Source organism: Cucurbita moschata, unplaced genomic scaffold, assembly GCF_002738365.1.
Source record: "Cucurbita moschata cultivar Rifu unplaced genomic scaffold, Cmos_1.0 Cmo_Scf00019, whole genome shotgun sequence".
NCBI classification, from domain to species: domain Eukaryota; kingdom Viridiplantae; phylum Streptophyta; class Magnoliopsida; order Cucurbitales; family Cucurbitaceae; genus Cucurbita; species Cucurbita moschata.
Window position 1 is genome coordinate 2,421,463 of NW_019268535.1, and position 24,020 is coordinate 2,445,482.

The window sequence follows — 24,020 nt, forward strand, 5'->3', positions numbered from 1 at the left end:
GGGGGGGGGGGGGGGGGGGGGGGGGGGGGGGGGGGGGGGGGGGGGGGGGGGGGGGGGGGGGGGGGGGGGGGGGGGGGGGGGGGGGGGGGGGGGGGGGGGGGGGGGGGGGGGGGGGGGGGGGGGGTTGGGGAATAATTAATGACAAGCACATTAAGGAACTTGGTCCCAATGGTTAGGTAGCTCTAATTTATCCATTCTAGGGAGGAAGAAGTTATGGGCCATCTATCTGTTTGTCAAATTATTACCCAATGGAATAATTGATATCTAAAACATGAGGCGTGGATTTAATTGGCCATTCTTATAACATGCTTTAAACCTTACCAAGTTGACCACCACAAGCTAGCCATTAGTGTTTGGTGGTTGCAACAGGGACTCAATGGTAGTGGGAGTTGGAGGCCCTCATTATGCAGTCATGTGCCTCTCCCTTACCAGGAACTCCCAACCAGGAACTCCCAAGATTTTTTTTAACGGCTCAAGCCTATCGCTAGCAAATATTGTCATCTTAGGACTTTCTCTTTCGGGCTTCCCTTTAAGGTTTTGAAAATTCGTTTACTAGAGAGAGGTTTTCATACTCTTATAAAGGGTGTTCCGTTCTCCTCAACCGATGTGGGATCTCACAATCCACCCTCTTTCAGGGTCTAGCGTCCTCGCTGGCACTCGTTTCTCTATCCAATCGCTATGGGATCTCCAACATTTTCGCTGGCATTCGTTCCTTCTCCAATCTCTATGGGATCTCACAATCCTTTTAAAATGGTGTTTCGTTCTCCTCCTCAACCAATATGGGATTTCACAATTCACCCTCCTTCAGGGCACAACGTCTTCGCTGGCACTCCTTCCTCTCTGCAATTGCTATAGAATCTCACAATCTTTATCTTTTTTGTTCTGTTTTTTTTTTCCTCCCCTTTTTTTGATGAAGATTTTGACAATATTACCACTTGCAATTATTAACTGTGTTGGTTGGTTTGTGGCTTTCCTGTTTTGAGTGATTATGTACAAAGCTTTCAACTCACAACATCCTTATAGATATCTGGTGTGAGAAATGTGATGATGAGTTGTCTCAATTGCATCTGGAATGTGACCATCCTTTTTTTGGCACACACAAAAGCATGTTGAAATATTCATCTGGACATTCTTCCTTTTTTCTCCCTTTCTCTCTCTTTGAATGCTAATAATTGATAGCCTCCAAACTTTATTTTGATGTCAGGTTGCCCTTTCTGATTTAGGCTTCATTAGCAATGAGTTTGTTTGTTGCATTTACCACTTTTCCCTCAATTTAAGGACTAGTTGGCAAGCTCAAAAGTGGTCATCATCACCTACTCTTTATATGCTTTCATTTTATACAATCATAGGTTAGATTCCACATCCGTCGACACTGGTACTGAAAGAGAGTGAATTGTAAGATCCCACATCGATTGGAGAGGGGAACGAAACATTCTTTATAATGGTGTGAAAATCTCTACCTAACAGACGCGTTTTAAAAACTTTGAGACAAACTCCAAAAGAGAAAGCACAAAGAGAACAATATCTGCCAACGATGAAAAGACAGAATACTACTTGTTTCTCGTGCTTCTCGTGCTGTCGTAGTAGAGCCATCCATCAGTTAGTCACTTACCCTTACCCATCAAGGTTTTTGGATTCTTTTAAGGCTCAAAATCTTTCGTTTTCTTCTTTGTTCAAAATTACTTTTTTTTTTTTTTTTTTTTTACCCAATTTTTGAATTGCCCTTTGATTTTGACACTTCATTAGTATCAATAAAACATATGGTTAAGCCTAACCAAATCTCATATTTTGTCACTTCTTTAGTACTTTTCATAATTTATTTGTCCATTTATATGATTTTAATCTAACTTATCTAACTTATTCAAATTTTATATTTTTAAATGTTTTAATTTAGCTTATTTCAATAATATTTTTTTTTAGTTTTTGATGTGGGTCCCACATATTTATAAACAATAGAGTGTATTTAATCATGAATATTAGAATAATTTTAGTATAAGATATGGAACATTTAATAAAATGGAGGAATTAAAATGGTACAACAACATCCCATGTTTAATAATAACATACCTCAATATCCAATATTCATATCATAGTATGATGATTACTTTTGAAAAATTTAAATAAATAAATGTACAATTCACATGTGCTTTTTAAAAGATAAATTTATTATTTTTTTTAAATATTTATATAAAAAATTATAACTCACCTTTTTTGTATTAAAAAGAAAGAAAAAATCTCTTGGAATCTCCTAGGTCTATCCTCAATAATAATATATGATAGTAGGAGAGATGAGAGGATAAACCCATTATCGAGTTTATTTTAATTTTTCAATTTAAAATTTTTTACAAAAAAAACGATCAACATCCCATGCTAAGCTAAGAATTCGTATTAGGATTTAAAATTTAGATTCGACACTGAATAGCAAAAGTAGTGACAAACTGTAACGGCCCAAATCCACTGCTAGTAGATATTATCCTCTTTGGACTTTCCCTTTTGGGCTTCCCCTCGAGGCTTTAAAACGCATCTTCTAGGGGAAGGTTTCCACACCCTTATAAATGGTGGTTTGTTCTCCTCCCCAACCAATGTGGGACGTCACAATCCACCTGTTCTCCTCCCCAACCAATGTGGGACGTTACAATCCACCCTCCTTTGGGGCCCAACGTCCTTGCTAGCACTCTTTCCTTCCTCCAATCAACCCCATTTGTTCTCCTCCCCAACCAATGTGGAACATCACAATCCACCCTCCTTCGAGGCCTAGCGTCCTCGTTGGCACTCTTTCCTTCCTCCAATCGATGTGGGACCGCCCCCAAATCCACCCCCTTTGGGGCCCAGTGTCCTTACTAGCACACCGCCTCGTGTCTACCCCCTTCGGGGAACAGCGAGAAGGCTGACACATCGTCTGGTGTCTGGCATTGATACCATTTGTGACGGCCCAAATCCACGGCTAGCAGATAATGTCCTCTTTGGGCTTTCCCTTCCAGGCTTCCCCTCAAGGCTTTAAAACGCGTCATCTAGAGGAAGGTTTCCGCACCTTTATAAATAGTGGTTTGTTTTCCTCTCCAACCAATGTGGGACATCACACAAACACTTCTTTAAACTACTTCTTAACATTCCTATTCTCGAGATCATTTGACCCATATTAATAAAATACCAATACGAACAGACATTCCTATAAACAAAAAACACGAAAATTTATGATTAAAATTACTTTTTACCCGTCCCCTCGTGTAGGTATGTAACGGAGTCAAGACGCAGCTTATCGAGCTAAAACATTATATGATGATTGTGGGAAGGAACAGGGTGAAATGGGCTGGAGCCACCATTGGCTAACACTGTTCCCTTTTTCAAAATAATCAAAGTTATTATAATGAAATTTGGTCCCATTTTTTGTGCCTCAAAGTTTGAAAACATAAAATCCCCATTGGCATTGGCCCCACCCATTTTCATGCCTCTAAGATCTAATAAAAATTTAAATTCCCTTTTATTTTTAATTTTTGTCGCATATTTTAATAATATAAAGTACTTCGATGCACATCATTAAAGAAATTAAAAGAAGTCCTTCGAGTTACCCTTTCTTTCTATTTGGACCACTCTCAGTCACATCTATATCACAAATTAATATAAATCGACTTTTTTTTTCTTTTTTTTTTTTTTAATTAAATATAAGTTTTCGGTTAATGGGTTACTGTAGATTTAATTATATCAACATTTTATCGACCGTTCTTTGAAAAGTAAATAAAGAGTTTTGAAGGGGTAGAAAGGTAAATAAAGAGTTTTGAAGGGTGGAAATGACAAGATTTGAATCTAAGATATACAAACAAATCCAATGTCTATGTCTCATGTTTGGTAGCCTATCAAAATCAAGTTTTCATTATTTACTTAAATGCCCCTACATTTGTCTATATATATTTTTTTTCCATTAATGGTCACAAAACACTAAATCGTCTCCACTTAAGCCCATGCACACGTTCGAGTGATCGTGAGTTAGAGTTTGCACGATAATTGGTTTATAAAGTTGGTGATTGATGGGACTTGTTATAAAGCGTATGCTCGTTTTAAATAGTTAGGTATGTTGATAGAAAAATTTTATTTAATATCTCGTGAAAAATAAATTTTTTAATTTCTCTCGTCCATAGTGTATAATTGTGAGTTAAGTTGTACTAGCCTCAAATAATTGCTATGTTGTTTGCTGTATTTTAGAAAGATCGTCCTTCAAGTAGGTCATTACCAAAAAAAAGTTTTTTTTTTTCTTTAGATTTGCCTTAAATATATATATATTTTGAAAAGTGACCAAAGCCAAAAAGGAGGAAAAGGAGAAGAAAATTGGTTTGGATCCAAACCTAGAGTTCAGAAATCGAACCATTGCCCAAACCTTAGCCTCGAGGCCAATAGAACGAACCAACTGCTCGAACCACAGCTTTGGAACCAAAACTACATCATCACTCGTACATTAGCAGTCTAGCTTGATTGGCGTATGGTCGAGTAACTTACAGCCCAGTCGCCTAGCCTAGAGTGTAAGCCTACACGTTCGGCCGCACCTGACTCGCTTACACACCCTCTAGCCTCGACTTGCTTGTGACTCCCTCTTTAACCGCCTCCCTCAAGCCAACCACTAGTCGTTTCCTGCACAACCACCAGCCGAATTTTAACCCCAGTTCAACTTATTCAGCTTAAACGCCTCAATTTAAATTATAGACACCGTAAACCATTTTAGATCATCTTAAAGCCCTTTTTGACATATCTGGAAGTCTTTGAAGTCAATAAAGTCACTGTTTGGCTAATTTAATATACTCGGAGCCTTTTTGGATCAATCATGAGAGTTTGAAAGTTAATTCTTGAATATGCTCTAATTATGATATCATGAAACATCATAGATGAAACCAGACCTAAACGAGCAGGATCAAACTAACATTGGCTCAAGAAATTTGGTGATTTTAGCTGAAGAGTAAATCACACTAAGAACCATACAACCATGTTGCACGTGATTGCATACCTACCTACTAAAGATAGCCGATTGAATGATTGAGATGAAAAGAAAAGGCGAAAGGGAAAGCATGGATTACACAGAATTACATGAAGAAAGTGACAAAGAATGATATGAATGGTTGGGGCGTTGGGGGAAGAAGCAAGGCAAGGGCATGCCTTTTGGCATTGTATTGCATGAGGATCATCACTACACATGGCTGAAAAGGCCAACACATTGCTCATCATGCCCTATGTAGATATCAATTGAACCCTCCTCCGCCTGCTTTGATGCGCCTCACTCTCATTACTTTCCCTCACCTTTTCTCTTTTAAACCCTACCTTTTTCTAGTCTATATGCTTCTCTTTTGCTACCCTTTTCCCTCCTCTCTATTATACTTTCATTTTCTTAATCAAATTTCGATAATCCCGCTCACTCGTTCGCTTGAAAGTGTAGCATAAGATCTAACGACTCGTTGTCAATATTATTAAAATTGTAACAGTTCAAGCCCACTGCTAATAGATATTCTTTGTTTTAGCCAGTTACGTGTCTCCGTCAGCCTCATAGTTTAAAGGTTTCCACACCCTTGTAAGGAATATTTCGTTCCTCTCTCCAACTAATGTGGGATCTCACAATCCACCTATTCAGTGGTCTCCAACGTTCTCGCTGGCACACCGTCTGGTGTTTGACTCTAATACCATTTGTAATAACTCAAGCCTACTGCTAGTAAATATTTTTCGCTTTAGCCCATTAGGTATTGTCATTAGCCTCACGGTTTTAAAATGTGTCTAGGTTTTCACACCCTTATAAGGAATGCTTCTTTCCCCTACTTACTAACGTGGGATCTCACAATCCACTCTCTTTGGGGGCCCAATATCCTCGCTGGCACACCGTTTAGTGATTGACCTTGATACCATTTGTAGCAGGTCAAGTCTACCGCTAATAGATATTGTCCGTTTTTGCTCGTTACATATCACTGTCAGCCTCATAATTTTAAACCGCATCTACTAGGGAGAGGTTTTCGTACCTTATGTGAAATGTTCCGTTCCCCTCTAACCAACGTGGGATCTCACAAAAATGCTTAAAAATTGAAACATTATAAAAATAAAATTGAAAAAATGCCCAAAACATTATAGACTCAAACATATCATTATAGTCCTTATACTTTCAAGTATTTAAATTCAATTCTCGTGATTTTTTAAAATCTTAAAATTAGTTTTTTTTAGTGGATAAAAATTAACTTCAAACCAACGATAGTAATTATTAATTGAACTAAATTTGGTGAGCTAACATAAAACACGAGAACTTAAGGTATCATAGATCAAAATGATACTTTAAGCGAAGCATATTTAACTTTTAATAAATCAAAGTATTCCAAAATGCTTTTTGAAAAAAAAAAAAAGAAACAATGGTTCTGAACTCATTAGAAATGACATGGTCAACATTTAAACATTAAAAAATAATAAATAATAAATAATAATAGCGAATATATATTTAAATCATAAATATGGTCGAGAAAGTTAGAATTTAGTCCCTGTAAATTTAAAATTTAGAATTTTGTCCTTGTGATCGGAAAAAACTTCATAAATAGTCTATACTACAGAGAGTACTTAGGTGAATTTTAGCAAATTCTAAAGACTCATTCCAACGTTAAAAAAATTATAGGGACTAAATTTGTGACGATCCAGATCCAGTAAATATTATCCTTTTTGAGCTTTCCCTTTCGGGCTTCCCCTCAAAGCTTTAAAACACATCAGAGCGGACAATATCTGCTAGTGGTGAGCCTGAGTCGTTACAAATGGTATCGGAGCGAAACACCGGACAATGTGCTAGTCTTCTCGTTGTTCCCCAAAGGGAGTAGACATGAGGTGGTGTGTTAATAAGGACACTAGGCCCCAAAGAGGGTGGATTTGGTGGCAGTCCCACATCGATTAGAGAAACGAACGAGTGCTAGTGAGGACGCTAGGCCCCGAAGGGGGGTGGATTGTGATGTCCCACATTGGTTGGGGAGGAGAACAAAACACCTTTTATAAGGGTGTGGATATCTTCCCCTAGCATACTCGTTCTAAAGCTTTGAGGGGAAGTCCGAAACGGAAAACCCAGACAAAGAGGACAATATCGGCTAGCAGTGGATCTGGGTAGTTACAAAATTCTAAATTTCTTCAAATGACAAGGACCAATTTACGATATAACTAAGCTTACTTTATTAAATACTGAAAAAAAAAAAAAAAACTCTCCTTTTCGTTAGCTCACTTAATAGCTCATCGGACCAGGGGACCGGTAAGTCAAGAGCAGAGAGTTTTTGATAGGCTTAGAGCTCCTACGTTCACAAGGGTTATTCCAACAAGATTAGAGAGCAGCTGGACTAGGCCCGCCTGCTTACTGATTCAACAAGGCTTACTGATATGCCATCATTACGTATACGATCACTCTAAGAACAGTTCCTCCTCTAGCAGCCCTTAGACCACTCTTGTCTTTTCGTCTTTTCGCCTTTGCATATATATATATATATATATATATTTTAAACTATGGGTTAGGTTGAGATTCTTGAAAAGCAACCTCATCTCATTGGCATCAAATCTCTCAACTTCAATCTTTTCATTAGCATTTAGGATGCTTACATATCCTTTAAACTCAAACATCTTGAAGCAAGTTTGGAATCATTATATGATAAATACTGCTTGTTCTTCCCTATGAGTATCAAAAATCTTGGGTTATATGTGAACTTTTCTTCATTTTGTGGGTCTAACTCGTTCGAGTTTGAAAAAAACAACAATCTCACATGGGTTTGTTTGTTTAATTAATGTGAATTTTATTTTAGTAATTGACGTATCATAGTTGGAGATGTCAACGAGACGATGCAAGAACAGGAAAGTCTTCTTCACATCCGTTCTTGCCACCTATTTTAATATTCATAAATTTTCTTTTTGTTTTTGCAAGAATTTCTCTTATTTAATGGACATGATGTTCTACCAACATAATTTTCAAAAAAATCAAATTTTAATGTTACACACAGTCTCTAATAACTTATTGTTGTCGTTATAGTAGTAATAATAATGAAATAATTAGAGTGGGGGTAGAGATGAAAAACGTAATCCCCGTCTCTATCCTCACTTAGCCAACAATGAGAAAACTGTGACGCCTCAGTAAATGAGGGATACATGAACGAACTGAAATCACATTTAAACAAGAGTGATCCTGAATAATAAAATAACTGAGAAATGCTTTAAAAAAAATTAAAAAGTTATTACCTATAACAACCAGGTGCACTTTATTTCTCGGTGGCCGAGTCGTAATAATTCTATATTAGTTTGTAATTTTATTAAATTATTTATTTCAAAACATTTTCTCTTTGGAAAATGTGTCCAAAATAATAATAATATATATAAAATATATTTTTCTCCATCCTACTTTTCCGTAGCTTCTCCAAATCTTTTCTCTCAGATTCTTTTCTGATTTTCTATATTTATCCCAAATAGGTAATATTCTTTTCCTGTTTTTTTCTCCCTAAAAAAATAATTCTCTCCGTTTATAATTCAATTTAATTTTATATTAAATTATTAAATTGAATTAATATAAGTGTTGAATTACTATAAAAAATAAATAAATACATGAATTATTTCTTATAAGGGTGTGGTAGCTTTTCTGGCGGAGAGAATAGTATCTAGATGAGTACCAGTTCCGTTGCTTAACTCTGAAAGACGCGTTTTAAAATTTTGAGGAGAAATTCGCTGAATGAAGACAATATCTGTTAGTGGTGAGCTTGGACTTTACAAAATGATATCAGATCTAGTCACGGGACAGTGTGAAGTACTGGTTAGAGTAGAGCTTAACCTTCTCCATAGTAGACGCGCTTTAAAAACTCGAGGAGGTGAGTCTGAATTCTTACCAAGAAGGTGCATTATTAACAGTATAGTCAGTAACTTTCAATTCTTTTAAATTTTTCTTAGTCGTTATATCATCAAAATCATTCTCGTTTGAACGTGGTATCGGTTCATTCATGTATCTCCCTTTTACTTTGGTGTCACACAATTATTTTTTTTTTCGCATTAAATAAATTAGGAAAAAAAAAAGACATTTATTTGGTTTTAAAATAAAATGAATCCATATGTCTGGTGACGACAATTAGACAAACATTATGGACAGACCTTAGTAATGAACTGATGAGTAATTGTTTTATTATTTTTTTATGTTTTGAAATTGATGATAATGTTTTATGTTCCCTTTTGTCTTTATATTAATTTTAAATAATCCCACACACTCACATTCCAAGGGACCAACATCATATTAATATCAATTATAATTAGTTTTTTAATTTGAAATATCACAGCAGATATTGTCTGTTTTAACCCGTTACGTATCATCGTCAGTCTCACGATTCTAAAACGCGTTCGGGAGAGGTTTCCACACCTTTATAAGGAGTGCTTCATTCCCCTCTCCAACTGATGTGGCATCTCACGATACCGACTGAGGGACTGAGTATTTCTTGCTTTGATTAAACGAACTTTAATGAATTTGATCAGTGGACTATCCCTACGAACCAACTCAAATTCTTATAGCATTTTTATTTTCACTTACATGCCTCACGGTTTCAAACACGTTTAACTTTGGAGTTTCTATGATCAAGTCATCAAATAAAAAGATACGTTCAGTTTTTATAGGTAGTAACTATCAATTTTTAAAAAATATTTTCTAGCCATCATATCTTCAGAATCACTCCCGTTGAGATTTGGTATCAATTCATTCATGTACTCCTCTTTTACTCGAGCGACGCATGTTCATCTTTGATTATAAAGTTCCTATAATTCAGTCACTAAAAAAAAGATAATCACGTTCATTTAGATGTGGTCTCAATTCATTCATATTCGAACCAACATTACTTATAGATAAAACTATTACAATGACGATAAAAAATATTTATCAAAAGAGTAAAGATAAAAGACGTTAAAAAAGGTAGTTATTCATCATGAAATTTACCAATATAATGAGTAATTATGTGTTTTTTTTTTCTCTTCTTCAAAATAGCTTTAACTCCAAGCATGCTTATGACATAAAAGAAAATAAAATTTCATTAATGTTTGTACAATATGGTCATAATGGAAATACAACCATCGTCTCTCACCTAACCCTAAAATCTATCCCGACTCTAATTTTCACCTAAAAAAATGACTGTTCGAGTCAAATATACCAAAAGTACTGATCAATAGCTTTTTGACCCTCTTAATATCGCTTGCTGAATACGACAAATAACATTTTTACGTAGGGTTAGAAATTTTCGATCGGGCATCTCCAAAACTTGAGCACGATAAGATAGAGTTAAAAATAAAGTGAGAGTTCGAGAATTTTCACTCGGCCATAAATTTCAATAATTAGAAAAATATTTATTTAAATTATTACAAATTTTAAAGTTAGCTAAATTATTTAATAAATGGATTTTTTTAAAAAAAAAAATAAAAGAAATGAAACATATAAAAGACAATATTAAAGATTTAAAAAAGGAAAAAAAGTAGAGAGGAAAAGGACGCATGGGAAGGGAGAATAAATAGAGGGACGGATAGACTTTAATCGGTCAAAATAGTAATTGAGTGCAATGTCAGCCGTCCGATCATTACCAAGCACCCTCATGATCCTACGGTCAGATTTAATTATTTCCTGATGTGAACGACATCCACGCGCTGGTCTCCTTTCCACATCCTACGTGTCCCACCTCTTTCATTCCCCCTTTTAATACACCAATTTATAAACATTTAATTTTTTTTTTGTTTTTTAAATTTCATTTTTTCTTACAAATATATATTTAATTTTTAGTCAAATTTAAAATTTTAAAATTTATAGTACTTTTTCTTTAATTACAAGTAAATAAAAAAATAAGAGTAATATATATATATATATTTAATATTTTTACGACATAATAGTTGAAAGACACGTGGGATGCACATTGTGTTAAAAGATTTTAAAATATAAAATTTGATGGTAAAATTTAAATGGTAAAATGAAAGGAAACATTTTTTTTTGTAAGGGTGTAGAAACTGCTCCCGAGCAGACGTGTTTTAAAATCTTGAAAGTAATTAGCTTTGTCTATGAACAAGGAAACTATAAGTAATACAGCTATGAATCTCATGGAGAGTTTGATCCTGGCTCAGGATGAACGCTGGCGACATGCTTAACACATGCAAGTCGGACGGGAAGTGGTGTTTCCAGTGGCGGACGGGTGAGTAACACGTAAGAACTTGCTCTTGGGAGGGGAACAACAGCTGGAAACGACTGCTAATACCCTGTACGCTGAGGAGCAAAAGGAGGAATCCGTCCGAGAAGGGGCTCGTGTCTGATTAACTAGTTGGTGAGGCAATAGCTTACCAAGGCGATGATCAGTAACTGGTCCGAGAGAATGATCAGCCACACTGGGACTGAGACACGACCCAGACTCCTACGGGAGGCAGCAGTGGGGAATGAAAGATACGGTTTTAAAACACGTTTGTTAACAGTGGGCTTGGATTGTTAGAAATGATATTAGATATAGACACCAAGCCGTGTGCCAGTGAGAACGGCGGGCGTCGTAGGAGGTGGACATCAGGTAGTGTGCCAGCGAGAATGTTGGGCTCCAAAAAGGGTGGATTGTGAGATCCCACGTCGATTGGAGACTAGAACAAATGACTGAGACTTGTATGCTGGGATCTGAAGGAGGTGGATACCGAGCGGTGTGCCAGTGAAGATGCTCGACCTGTTACATTTTTTATTTAGTTTAAAATAATAAATACTTTACAACAGCTATAAATATTTCTTTTATTTTAGGTTAATTTATAATAATATGAAATGTAATGGGCCTGAATTTGAAATTTTTTCAAATATATTCTTTTTATGGTGAAATATAAATATTAAATGAATATACTTTTGGTTAAATTTAAAATTATAAATATTTGACCATAAATTTAAAAATAACGAAACAATTAATATATAAAAAAAATATTTTAAATTTAAATATATATATCTTTTTTTACTGTGTACTTTCTTTTTTTATCTTTTTTTTTTTAACTAAATTTTTGTCACTTTTCAAATTTACCCATTAAAAAATAATAATTGAACTTTTAATTTTTAATTTTTTTTCTCTTCTGGGAATGTCCTTAAAATTAAATTGTTCTTCTTCAAGCTCTCTTCCATGGCAGCTGTCTCTGTGTCTGAGCAGGAGGCGCTCTGAATCTCTGAAACTCTGCAACAACACGCCCATTTCACACACCCACCGGAGAAGCTCCGACCATGCTTCTCCTTATCTTCCTCTCCGCCTTCCTCTCAAACCCTTCTCTCCTCTCCCTCTCCCTCTCCCAAGAAGGCCTCTATCTCCACACCGTTAAGCTCTCCCTCGACGACCCTGATTCCGCCCTCCGCTCATGGAACGACCGCGACGACACTCCCTGCTCCTGGTTCGGCGTCTCTTGCGACCCCACAACCAACTCCGTCCACTCCCTCGACCTCTCCAACACCAACATCGCCGGCCCATTTCCTTCCCTTCTTTGCCGTCTCCAGAATCTCTCTTCCATTTCTCTCTACAATAATTCCATCAACATGACCCTTCCCTCTACTATTTCCGAGTGTTCTAGTCTCCAGCATCTCGACCTCTCTCAGAATCTCCTCACCGGCGAGCTACCCACTTCCATTTCTGATCTCCCCAACCTCCGGTATTTGGATTTAACTGGGAATAACTTCTCCGGCGACATTCCGCCGAGTTTTGCTCTGTTTCGAAAGTTGGAGGTTCTGTCTCTGGTTTATAATCTTCTCGATGGACCGATGCCGGCGTTTCTCGGTAACATTACAACGTTGAAGATGTTGAATCTGTCGTACAACCCATTTGCGCCGAGTCGGATCCCGCCGGAGTTTGGGAATTTGACGAATCTTGAAGTGCTTTGGCTGACTCAATGTAATTTAATTGGGGAAATTCCGCCGTCTCTTGGTCGGTTGAAACGGCTGACCGATTTGGACTTGGCGTTGAATAATCTTTATGGTCCTATTCCAAAATCGTTGACGGAGTTGAGTAGTGTGGTTCAGATTGAGCTGTATAACAACTCGTTAACAGGGGAATTGCCTTCTGGGTTTTCGAATCTGACCTCATTACGGCTGTTTGATGCATCGATGAACGGTTTAAATGGAGTGATTCCGGATGAGTTGTGTCGGTTGCCGCTTGAGAGTCTCAATCTCTATGAGAATAAGTTCGAGGGAACGTTACCGGAAAGCATTGCGAACTCGCCGGGCTTGTATGAACTCAGACTGTTCAGTAACCGGCTCACCGGCGAGTTACCGCGAAATCTTGGGAAGAACTCGCCGTTGAGATGGATTGATGTTTCCGACAACCAGTTTTCCGGTGAACTCCCAGGGGATTTGTGTGAGAAAGGCGAGTTAGAGGAGCTTCTAATGATCAACAACAACTTTTCCGGGGAGCTTCCGGCGAGTTTAGGTGGATGCGAGAGTTTAACAAGAGTCCGATTGGGTTACAATCGGTTTTCCGGCGAGGTTCCGCCGCGATTTTGGGGGCTCCCACATGTTTATCTATTCGAACTAGTGAGCAACTCGTTTTCCGGGGGAATTTCCGATGACATTGCCACTGCGAAGAACCTTTCGATTTTCATTATCTCGAAGAACAACTTCACCGGCATGATTCCGGCGGAGATTGGGGAGCTGGAGAATCTTGTGAAATTGTTAGCGACTGATAACAAACTCAATGGATCTTTACCAGAAAATCTTGCGAATCTCAGGAAGCTTTCGAGTTTGGATCTTCAAAATAATGATCTCTCTGGAGAACTTCCCAATGGAATCAAATCCTGGAGGAATCTCAACGAACTCAATTTAGCAAACAATGAATTTTCCGGCGAAATCCCTGAAGAAATCGGCGCTTTGCCGGTTCTTAATTACCTCGATCTATCTGGGAATCAATTTTCCGGCAATATCCCAAATGGGTTACAGAATTTGAATCTAAATCTCCTGAATCTCTCAAACAATCGGTTGTCCGGTGAGCTTCCGCCGTTCTTAGCCAAAGGAAACTACGGAAACAGCTTTCTGGGGAACCCAGATCTGTGTGGACATTTGGAAAGATTATGCAATAACAAAGATGAATCGAAGAGCGAAGGCTATCTCTGGTTGCTGCGTTCGATCTTCTTCCTCGCGAGTATCGTGTTCGTCGTCGGCGTCGTCTGGTTTTACCTCAGATACCGAAAGTTCAAGCTGGCTAAGAGAGAAATGGAGAAGGGGAAATGGACATTGATGTCGTTTCACAAGCTGGATTTCAGTGAATATGAGATACTGGATTGTCTTGATGAAGATAACATTATAGGTAGTGGCTCTTCTGGTAAAGTTTATAAGGTTGTGCTCAACAATGGCGAGGCGGTTGCCGTGAAGAAACTGTTCGGAGGGATGAAGAAAGAAGGCGGGGGCGGGGGTGGCGGCGGCGACGACGTCGAGAAGGGTCAAGTTCAAGACAATGGCTTCGAAGCCGAAATCGAAACGTTGGGGAAGATAAGGCATAAGAACATTGTGAAGTTATGGTGTTGTTGCATTACTAGAGATTACAAGCTTTTGATCTATGAGTATATGGTTAATGGAAGCTTGGGAGATTTGCTTCATAGTAGTAAAAAAGGATTGCTGGATTGGCCTACTAGGTTTAAGATTGCTTTGGATGCTGCTGAAGGGCTTTCTTATCTTCATCACGATTGCGTCCCTCCGATCGTACATCGAGATGTTAAGTCTAACAATATCTTGTTGGATAGTGATTTCGGAGCTAGGTTGGCGGATTTCGGTGTAGCTAAGGTCATTGATTCGACTCCGATGGGACCGAAATCCATGTCGGTTATCGCGGGGTCTTGCGGTTACATTGCACCAGGTTAGTTCAAAGCTTAAAATTGTCCACGGTTAGTGTGAGTTCCCACATCGGTTGGAGAGGGAAACAAAGCATTCCTTATAAGGGTGTGGAAACCTCTCTCTAACAAAAACGTTTTAAAACCGCAAGATCGATAGTGATACGTAACAGGTCAAAGCAGACAATATCTACTATTACAGTTAGCCATCATATATTTTAAATGTGTTATGCTAATGTTGTTGCAGAGTATGCTTACACACTCCGAGTGAACGAGAAGAGCGACATATACAGTTTCGGCGTGGTGATCCTAGAGCTGATAACGGGGAGACTCCCGATCGATCCGGAGTTCGGGGAGAAGGATTTAGTGAAATGGGTATGTTTCAAATTAGACCAAGAAGGGATTGAGCAAGTGATGGACACCAAACTAGAGAGTTGTTTCAAGGAAGAGATATGCAGAGTGCTAAACATAGGGCTGCTGTGCACCAGCCCTCTGCCCATCAACCGGCCATCGATGAGGAAAGTGGTGAAGATGCTGCAAGAAGTAGGCGCGGCGGACAACCAAATGAAAGGCAGCAGCAACAACAAGGATGGGAAATTAACGCCGTATTATTACGAAGAAGATGCTTCAGATCAGGGAAGTGTAGCAGCAGCAGCATCATAGAATGAACATCAGTTGAAATTCACTGTGGTTTGAATGTAAATGTGTTTGGTTTGCTGAATCTGTGGGAAGAACAGCATGATGATTGTAGTGAAAATGGTGTTTTTTTAATTGGAAAATTACAGTTTTACAGCACAAAAGTTTGGATTTTTATGAACTATTTATGAAGGAAGAGAGATTCTGTGGCAATTAATTTCCATGCGACTCTTTTTTCTCTTGTGGGGCTGCTTTGATGACATTAAAATTATCAAACATCATGGATTCCTTATGGTTCCGACAGAGGTAGATAACTTAATTTAATCATAATATGTAACGACCCATGTCTAAGATTCGAAGTCTGATCGTAATGCTCCAAGTTCACTGTTACTAGATCTTGTCCTCTTTAAGCAAGAATTGCGGGTCCCACATCGGTTGGAAGGGTAACAAGTGTCAGTGAGGACATTGGACCTCGAAGTGGGTGGATGGTGAGATCTCACGTCGATTGAAGAGATGAATGAGTGCTAGTGAGGACGCTGGACCCAAAGGAGGGTAGATTGAGTGTCCTTGGAGAAGGGAGCCAGTGTCAGCGAGGACATTGGGCCCTAAAGGGGGGTGGATTGTAGATCTCACATCGATTGGAGAGAGGAACGAGTACCAGTGAGGACGTTACGCCCGAAGAGGCGTACATTAGGGGGGTCTCACATCCATTGGAGAGGAGAACAAGTGACAGCGAGAACGCTAGCCCCGAAAGGGGGTGGATTGTGAGATCCCACATCTGTGACTTTCTTTATAAGAATGTGAAAAATCACTCCTTAGCACACGTATTTTAAAACCTTGAGAGAAAGTCTAAAGAGGACAATATTTGCTAGCGGTCAGCTTGGGGTGTTACACTGATGATCCCGGTATTCCCCTGTGATATTGACACGTACTTCTTACTTCTAAGAGTCGTAAAAAATCTCAAGAGATCATCTAACAAAGAATTGTTTCAAGTAAAACACGTTTAACAATGAAGTTCTTCGTATGAAATCTGACTAAGGACTATTGATGATGGTAAACTCCTTGGAAAAATAAAAATAAATACCATTTTTGTTCTTTAAGTTTGGAATATATTCTCTCATTAATAATACATTTTTTTAAAGATAAATAAAAACTAAATATTTAAAAATTAAAAAAAATAGATTTAAAAGTACAAATAAATTATTATTTATATTTATTTCGGTGGGGCAGTTAGTTATGGTTGTGGGCAGAAGAAACATACAAGTTGTGGCACTATTTCTAATATTATTTATTTATTATTATTATTTTTAATTTAAAAAACATAAAATTAATTTTTTAAAAAAAAAATTATATATATATATACACACACATTAAGTCTGAAAAAAACAATAATTTTGGATGAAAATAATAAATATTAAAAAAAATCAAAATAATTAATATTATATTTGAAAATTCATAAATATTTTTTAAACACGGTATTAACAATAAAAAGTATTTTTTTAATTTTTAAAAGATTGTTTTTGAATTTTTTAAAATTTTAAGATATCAAAGAAATTCGATTAAAAATTAAAATTTATATTTTTAAAATAAAATACTAATATTTTTTATTTTTTTAAAATTGATTTTTTTTTAAAGATATTTTGTTGGATAAAATAAAAAGTTGATGGATAATTTTATTTAATTTAGGTAAATATTTATTATTTAAAACATTTATGAATATTTAAGAGAGAAAATTAGAAATCTATAAGTGGTAAGGATTTAGCCTGAGGGTGAGGGTGCAATCCAACCGTACAACACCGCCGCCTGCACCGTCTGCCATTCCGCCGCTGTCCGCCTGCTGCTCTATTAATGCCCCCGTTTTTTTTTTCTTTCTTTTTTTAATTTTAATTTTATATATGAGATTTCAATTTATTTATTTTGTTTTTATTAATATTTTTTTTGGCTGATATTGTCGCTTTGACTCGTTATATATCGTTATAATCTCATGGTTTTAAAAAACGTCTACTAGGAAGGTGTTTACACACCTTTACAATACCTCACACAAATATTTACAAATATATATATATATATATATATTATTCGAATTTTTCAAAATTTTAAATAGTCACTCTAAAATTAAAAAAAAAACAAAACAAAACAAAAATACCATTTATCATTCATATGTCATTTTCCATAATTTAATTTACTGAGAAGGGAATTATGTCTTTATTTTTTAAAATATGGGACCATACCCTTATTTAATATAATATTATACTTCCATCCAATTCATTTATGGGAATTTATTATTTTTTTTTTCAAATTTTGAATTACCCTATTTTATCTTCTATCTTCATTTTTTAAAAAAACAAAAATAAAAATATTTGTAATATATATATATATATATATATACACACACTTATATATCGTCTCATAGGTGCTTTTGGCGTGATTTCATTGTAGTTTCTCATCATATCATTGAGGACATTCTCTAGTATGGCTTAGTCGGCATCTCTTTAGGGTATGTCCTATAAGGTCAATATCATTAAAGAGAGAGCGACTCTCGTATCTCCCAACGTTCATCTATCTATGTGATCACTTGCCCTAACCTGAACAACATCACAACCAAGGAATAGTCGGAGATCCTTTAATCACAACCACAAGGCACTCATATGGCTCTATGAGTTCATTCATCTCACGGCTAAATCCTATAAACCATATCGGCACGATGCAGACTCCTACCAATTTGGACAAATTCATTATTAGAGATTGAATGACGATCCCTTGACAGTCTCCAATTTGTACCATCGTAGTAAGATGCGACTCTAAAGTCAATATTAGCTACTAAAATACTATGCTGACACACGTCAATAGAGTCGAGTTTACAATTGGACAAGAGTTTATACAAATAAAATAAATGGGTCAACTTCCATAAGTCGACTGAAGTCACCCTCTATAGTCGCAATCAAGAAATTTTGGCTACAATTTCAACTTAAATTTCTTTCCTCCTTTTCCAGAAAAGCTCTAAAATAATGGATCTCCAAGACTCAAGCTCTTCCCCTTTTGAGAACGGACGCGTACACTCTAAGATTGAAATGACCATCATATTTGGCATGATGCACGATGGTCGTCGTAGCTCTGGGTGTCTGACTACAGCCCAGAGGAGCTAGCCCAACTAATAGGTCTAGGGGGTGTACAAACCCGCCTGTAGGGCCCATGCTCATACATGTAGATCATGGGTAAAGAAGTACTACACATCTAACTTGTCTAAATGAGTACGCCACCTAAGACAATAAGCTTTTAAACGATAGGTGTCATTCATGTTGCATGTGTTTGCATTTCCTGACTCCAACAGTAGGGCCACTTACTAAATATTTCTTAAAATATACGAGTGTTATTCTCTAAAGTCAAGACACCCATGTACGTTTGACGGCAACGTCGCATTAAAATCATGAAACCTACCTTAGGGTAGTTGCATTTTATTTTGTAGATTTTAGTTTAGTCTAAAATATCGTTTTAATCTTTTTCTTTGGTTTTATTTTATTTTACATTAAATATTTCTCGTTATTTTATGTTAAGACTGATTTAAATAGAAAATCAAGGTCGTTACAAAAACGATAAGATACAATATATTTTTTGTATTATGTAATGTATTATTATTATTATAAGGTATGCTTCAAATTATTCATAATGTATGTAAAATTTTATAACACATATTATATTGAATATATTAAAAAAGTAGCATACGAAAAATAAAAATAATGATTCATTATTTATTTAATTTATGTATTATAAGAAATAATTGAGGTTAATTAGTTAAAATTAGCTCAATAAAAACAAATTCATATCAAAATTTGAATTAATTATGCTAAATTCTAGAATCATCGTCATAAGAAACTCAATTTCAAAGCTTAATTAAGCCTTGAATTAAACGCTCCATAATGCTTCTAAATTATTAAGTCAACTATCTTTTATATCATCCAATAAAAGCGATGACGAACTCAATTTAATTTATAATTAAAATTAATTTTGAATCGACCCGAACATTCAATTAAATTTTTTTCTTTTTTTTTAGATTAAAAAACGTGTTGAACGAAAAATTTGAACTTATAAAATATATATATTTTTATTGATTGAACTATATTTAAAATTTCAATAAATTTTGAAATTATATTAAATAATTTTGTGGAATATAAATAAATAATAAAATTTATTAAGAAAAGAAAATAATTATTAGAAACTTTCCTTTTTAGATAACATAATAATATATATTAATTTAGATGAAAATTAGAAAACAAATTAAATCTTTAAATTTGAATAACCAATTAGGTTTAAGTTGACATTAAAATACGGAAAAAAGAAAATAAATAAATAAATAAATAAATAATAATAATATTTTGTAAATTTCGTGAAGCTTAATACCTAAGCTTCAGGTTGCTTTGGCTTGTCGAAGAAGATTACGGACGTTGACGGCCAGGGTAAATTTTCACATACGGCCAAGTCCACGGTAGTATCGGTTTTAGCAATTTCATCTACTCCTTACATTTAGTTGACTCGCCAAATTCCACATTTGACTTTGACTCAGTCTTCCACATTTTCTAGATCTTGTAGTTTTATTTTTTTAAGTTTTAAAATGTTTATTTAAAAAATTAAAAGAATTTTTCATTTCTCAATATAATTTTTATTAAAAAAAACATTAAAATATCATAATAAATTCAATAATATTTTTAATCACCTCGTAAGCTCAATAGACATCTTAAACGACCCCATTAAAGTTTTCAAATAAAGATTTGTAACGGCACAAACCCAGCAGATATTATCCTCTCTCGGCTTTCTCTTTCAAGCTTCCCTTGTAAGATAATACTTCAGGGTCTAACGTACTCGTTAGCACTACATCCATTGTCCACTCCTTTCAGGGCTTAGCATCTTCACTGACACACAGCCCAGTATCGAGATGTGATATCTTGTAAACGGCTCAAGCCCACCTCAAGATTTTGAGAACCCATCTATTGAAAAGAGGTTTATCATAATACGATTGTCGGGTATCTAGGTATCGACACGGGGAAAGAGGAAGAGGTGCATTATAAGCAAGAGCACATAGAGCAAAATCCCAAAGAGATAAGATATATGTATATATATGCCAAAATCTCACCAATCGTGTAGGTTAAGCTAAGGCAATAGTTTAGGCATCTTATTAATAATAATAATAACAATACCCTCTTCTTCCTTCTCTCTCTCCCTGCAACATTCTTATGATTACTCCATTTTTAAGCCCTCCATGAAAAAAGAAGGATTCCTTGCTTGAGCTGAGAAGTAGAGTCAAAGGAAGGGTTTTTAAGTTGGAATATACAAATTTCAATCTTCTATACCTTTAATCTCACTCCAACTTTGACGCTCGAGCTACCCGAACAACAACAACAAGAACAACAACAACAAGAACAAGAACAAGAACAGATTCAAACTTGACGTCCAAGCAAGCTTTTTTATGTGATCTTTTCTCCAATCATAACCTCCTTTTTGTTCTTATGTTCGAGTGTTCCCAAGCTGGTCCCAATAATGACTTGGTGTAGTGGCTCCGATGATGATGAGTCCTCTACTGCGCCGGCCCTGCGCTGCCCCTCATGTGGCCTTCATATTGAGTTACAAGACCAGGTTAGTGTTCTAATGATTATCGCTTCTATTGTGTTGCGTTGGATTGGTTCTTGAATGATTGGTGTTGGAATTCATGAAGGCTGGGATTCATGATCTGCCTGGACTACCTGCTGGGGTGAAGTTTGACCCCACGGATCAGGAAATTCTTGAGCATTTGCAGGCTAAGGCGGCTGTGTCTGATGCTCATAAGCTTCATCCTCTTATCGATGAGTTCATTCCTACTCTTGAAGGCGAGAACGGGATTTGTTATACTCACCCTCAAAAGCTTCCGGGTAATTGTTTCATAAACGTTTTGAAACTTTTTTGTAATCGAAAATTGTGTCTGGGAATTTGGTTTGGATGGTGCGTTTTATGTTCGATAGAGATGTCTATTTAAATCAGTCAAATATAGATCTTGAAAGAACTAAGTCCACTGCGAGTAGATATTGTCTTTGTTGAGGTTTCCCTTTTAGACTCTTCTTACATGTTTTTGAAACGCTTCTACTAGGGAGAGGTTTCCACACTCTTGTAAAGAAGGTTTTGTTCCTCTCTCCAACCGATGTGGGATCTCATAATTAACTCCGTCGGGCTCTGTGTCCACCTGTTACGGAGCTCAGCGTCCTCTCATTAGTACACTACCTGGTGTATTGTGAGATCCCATATCTGATGAAGAGGAGAACGAGACATTCTTTATAAATGTGTGGAAATCTCTCTCTAACAGCCTCATTTGGAGAGGAGACTTGAAAGGGACAATCCAAAAAGAACAATATTTGTTAGCGGTAGACTTTGCTGTGAAATGGGGGAGGGAACATAGAGTTTGTTTTTGATAGCTAAATGGAGTCGAGACCGAGAATTATGCTCCTTGTTCTCGTCCCCGTTCCTTATATATATTAAAATCGAGATGTAAAACCAAATATGTCTGATGTTATTAGAGCTTATGGTTGAGGATTTTTGGACGTGAGTCTCACTCATGAGTTTATAAGGGAGGAACACTATTTCCATTGGTACGAGGTCTTCAAAACAAAGTCATAAGAGCTTATACTCAGAGTTAACAATATCATATTATTGTGGAGAGTCGTGATTTCTAACACTTATTTCATGACAGGAGTGAGCAAAGACGGGCAAATCCGGCACTTCTTCCACCGACCGTCAAAGGCCTACACGACCGGGACAAGAAAACGCCGCAAAGTCCATACCGACGAGGAAGGCAACGAAACCCGTTGGCACAAAACCGGCAAAACCCGACCCGTAGTCGTCGGCGGCGTAGTCAAAGGCTTCAAGAAAATCCTCGTCCTCTATACAAACTACGGCCGCCAAAGAAAGCCGGAAAAAACCAACTGGGTCATGCACCAGTACCATCTCGGCACCAACGAGGAAGAGAAAGACGGCGAACTGGTCGTCTCTAAAGTTTTTTACCAAACTCAGCCTCGACAGTGCAACTCCTCCGCCACCGCCGCCGCCGCCGCCGCCGCCCTTCTCCAATCAGAAATAAAATACAAAAACTCCGCCGCCGCCAACCACCACTCCGATTCCACTGCCCATGTGGATTATTACAACGCTTCCAATTTCATTAGCTTCGACCACAACTCCGACAACCCACCTCAGTTATTGCCCAATTTAGTGCTTTCCGGCGAAGCGTCGTCCTTCCTCCGGTTCCCGCCGGCCGACACCACCAAAAGAAAGCTCGACATGAAACTCTGACATGTCCGTATAACAAATTTCACACAAAACAGATATTTTCTGAGCTCCAAGATTTGGTGGTTTGTTCTTTTCTTTCCCTTTTTTTTTCTTTTCTTTTGGGTAATAATTATAATTATTATAATTATTATATAACAATGAAATAAGTTATTAGATACATGTAGATTTGATGAAGAAAAAGAAAAGAACAATAAATAAATAAGCAATAATATAAAAGGTGGTTTACATTAATTTTCCATGAAAAAAGGGAAAATAAAAAAAGGATTAAATTTTTTTATTATTGATACTCTAATTTTGCTCTATTTTTTTTTTATTTACTTGCAATTTTAAATATTTGAGAATAAACAAATTAAATTATTTAAAAAAAAAAATTAAATCTGATGTTTTGATCAAGAGTTTATACCTAAATAAGTTTTTTTTTATTGATTTAAAAATGATTTTAATAATTAACATAATAGTATTTAAAATTTTATATAATTAAAAATATTAGGTTAAATTGTAATTTCATTTTACAATATTTAAGGGTTTAATTATACTTTATATAATTATTATTATTATTATTGTGAAAATTATGGAAAAAAAATTAAAAATAATTTGGTCATGTGAACTTTAATAATAATAATAATAATTATTATTATTGTTATTATTATTGAAACGAATAATTTATATGGGTTTTTTTTATAAAAATAAATCATTCAATTAAAGACCCATAAGTTACTTAAAATAATGTAAAAAGTGGACCGAAAACGTAGGAATAGCTTACTGGCAGACAGCCAATTACAATGGTTCATATCAATTTAAATTATTAAATACCTGAAAAATACTGTTTCATCTGCAAAATTATTTAATTTAAATCCCTCTTAAATAAATCAGCTTTTTATTTATTTATTTTGTATATATTTAAATATTACCATGAGAGTCTCAAACGTAACTAATTTAATTATTTAATATGGGTTGAAAATATATTTATATTAAATGGAGTTCGGCAGATAATATAATCTCATCCTCTATCTTATTTATTTAATGGGTAAAAAATATTTTTTTCACTCTGTTCTCAGATACAAGGGGAATCCTCGAAACCATTCTTATGGATAAAATAGACATTTTGAAATTTAAAAGGTCTAGTCGAGTAAGTGACGAAATATGTCAAAATTGATTAGACATGTGACTTCAAATGATTTTCATTTAAGACAGTGACTCAAAAATGTTGTTTGAGACTCATAAGATCTTATATTTATTTATACGAAAAATCATAACATTTTTTTTTCAATTATGTC

The 24,020-nt window shown here is 36.0% G+C and overlaps 2 protein-coding genes across 4 annotated transcripts; both read left to right on the top strand.

Moving 5' to 3' along the window:
- The first annotated feature begins 12,094 nt into the window (after positions 1-12,094).
- On the top strand, positions 12,095-15,677 carry LOC111457094 (receptor-like protein kinase HSL1). The gene is made up of 2 exons (XM_023099241.1): positions 12,095-14,828; positions 15,050-15,677. Exons 1-2 carry the CDS (start codon positions 12,218-12,220, stop codon positions 15,463-15,465), a joined length of 3,027 nt encoding a protein of 1,008 aa, XP_022955009.1. The 5' UTR covers positions 12,095-12,217; the 3' UTR covers positions 15,466-15,677.
- Positions 15,678-20,688: 5,011 nt separating this feature from the next.
- On the top strand, positions 20,689-22,881 carry LOC111457106 (NAC domain-containing protein 73-like). Of its 3 annotated transcripts, none has more exons than XM_023099257.1 (4): positions 20,689-21,066; positions 21,146-21,338; positions 22,151-22,513; positions 22,550-22,881. In XM_023099257.1, the coding sequence occupies exons 1-4, from the start codon at positions 20,971-20,973 to the stop codon at positions 22,744-22,746; spliced, it is 849 nt and encodes a 282-aa protein (XP_022955025.1). In that variant the 5' UTR covers positions 20,689-20,970; the 3' UTR covers positions 22,747-22,881. The 3 variants fall into 3 exon arrangements, with proteins under 3 accessions (XP_022955025.1, XP_022955026.1, XP_022955024.1); XM_023099258.1 differs by having other exon boundaries at positions 22,151-22,510; XM_023099256.1 differs by having other exon boundaries at positions 22,151-22,881.
- Positions 22,882-24,020: the final 1,139 nt, after the last annotated feature.

What these genes read in the sequence shown, in the direction of transcription:
- LOC111457106 (XM_023099256.1), top strand. Translation starts at nt 20,971, where the DNA reads ATGACTTGGTGTAGTGGCTCCGATGATGATGAGTCCTCTACTGCGCCG. An exon ending in ATATTGAGTTACAAGACCAG is followed by an intron (nt 21,067 to 21,145) that starts GTTAGTGTTCTA and finishes GAATTCATGAAG; the next exon opens with GCTGGGATTCATGATCTGCC. An exon ending in TCACCCTCAAAAGCTTCCGG is followed by an intron (nt 21,339 to 22,150) that starts GTAATTGTTTCA and finishes ATTTCATGACAG; the next exon opens with GAGTGAGCAAAGACGGGCAA.
- LOC111457094 (XM_023099241.1), top strand. Translation starts at nt 12,218, where the DNA reads ATGCTTCTCCTTATCTTCCTCTCCGCCTTCCTCTCAAACCCTTCTCTC. An exon ending in TTGCGGTTACATTGCACCAG is followed by an intron (nt 14,829 to 15,049) that starts GTTAGTTCAAAG and finishes ATGTTGTTGCAG; the next exon opens with AGTATGCTTACACACTCCGA.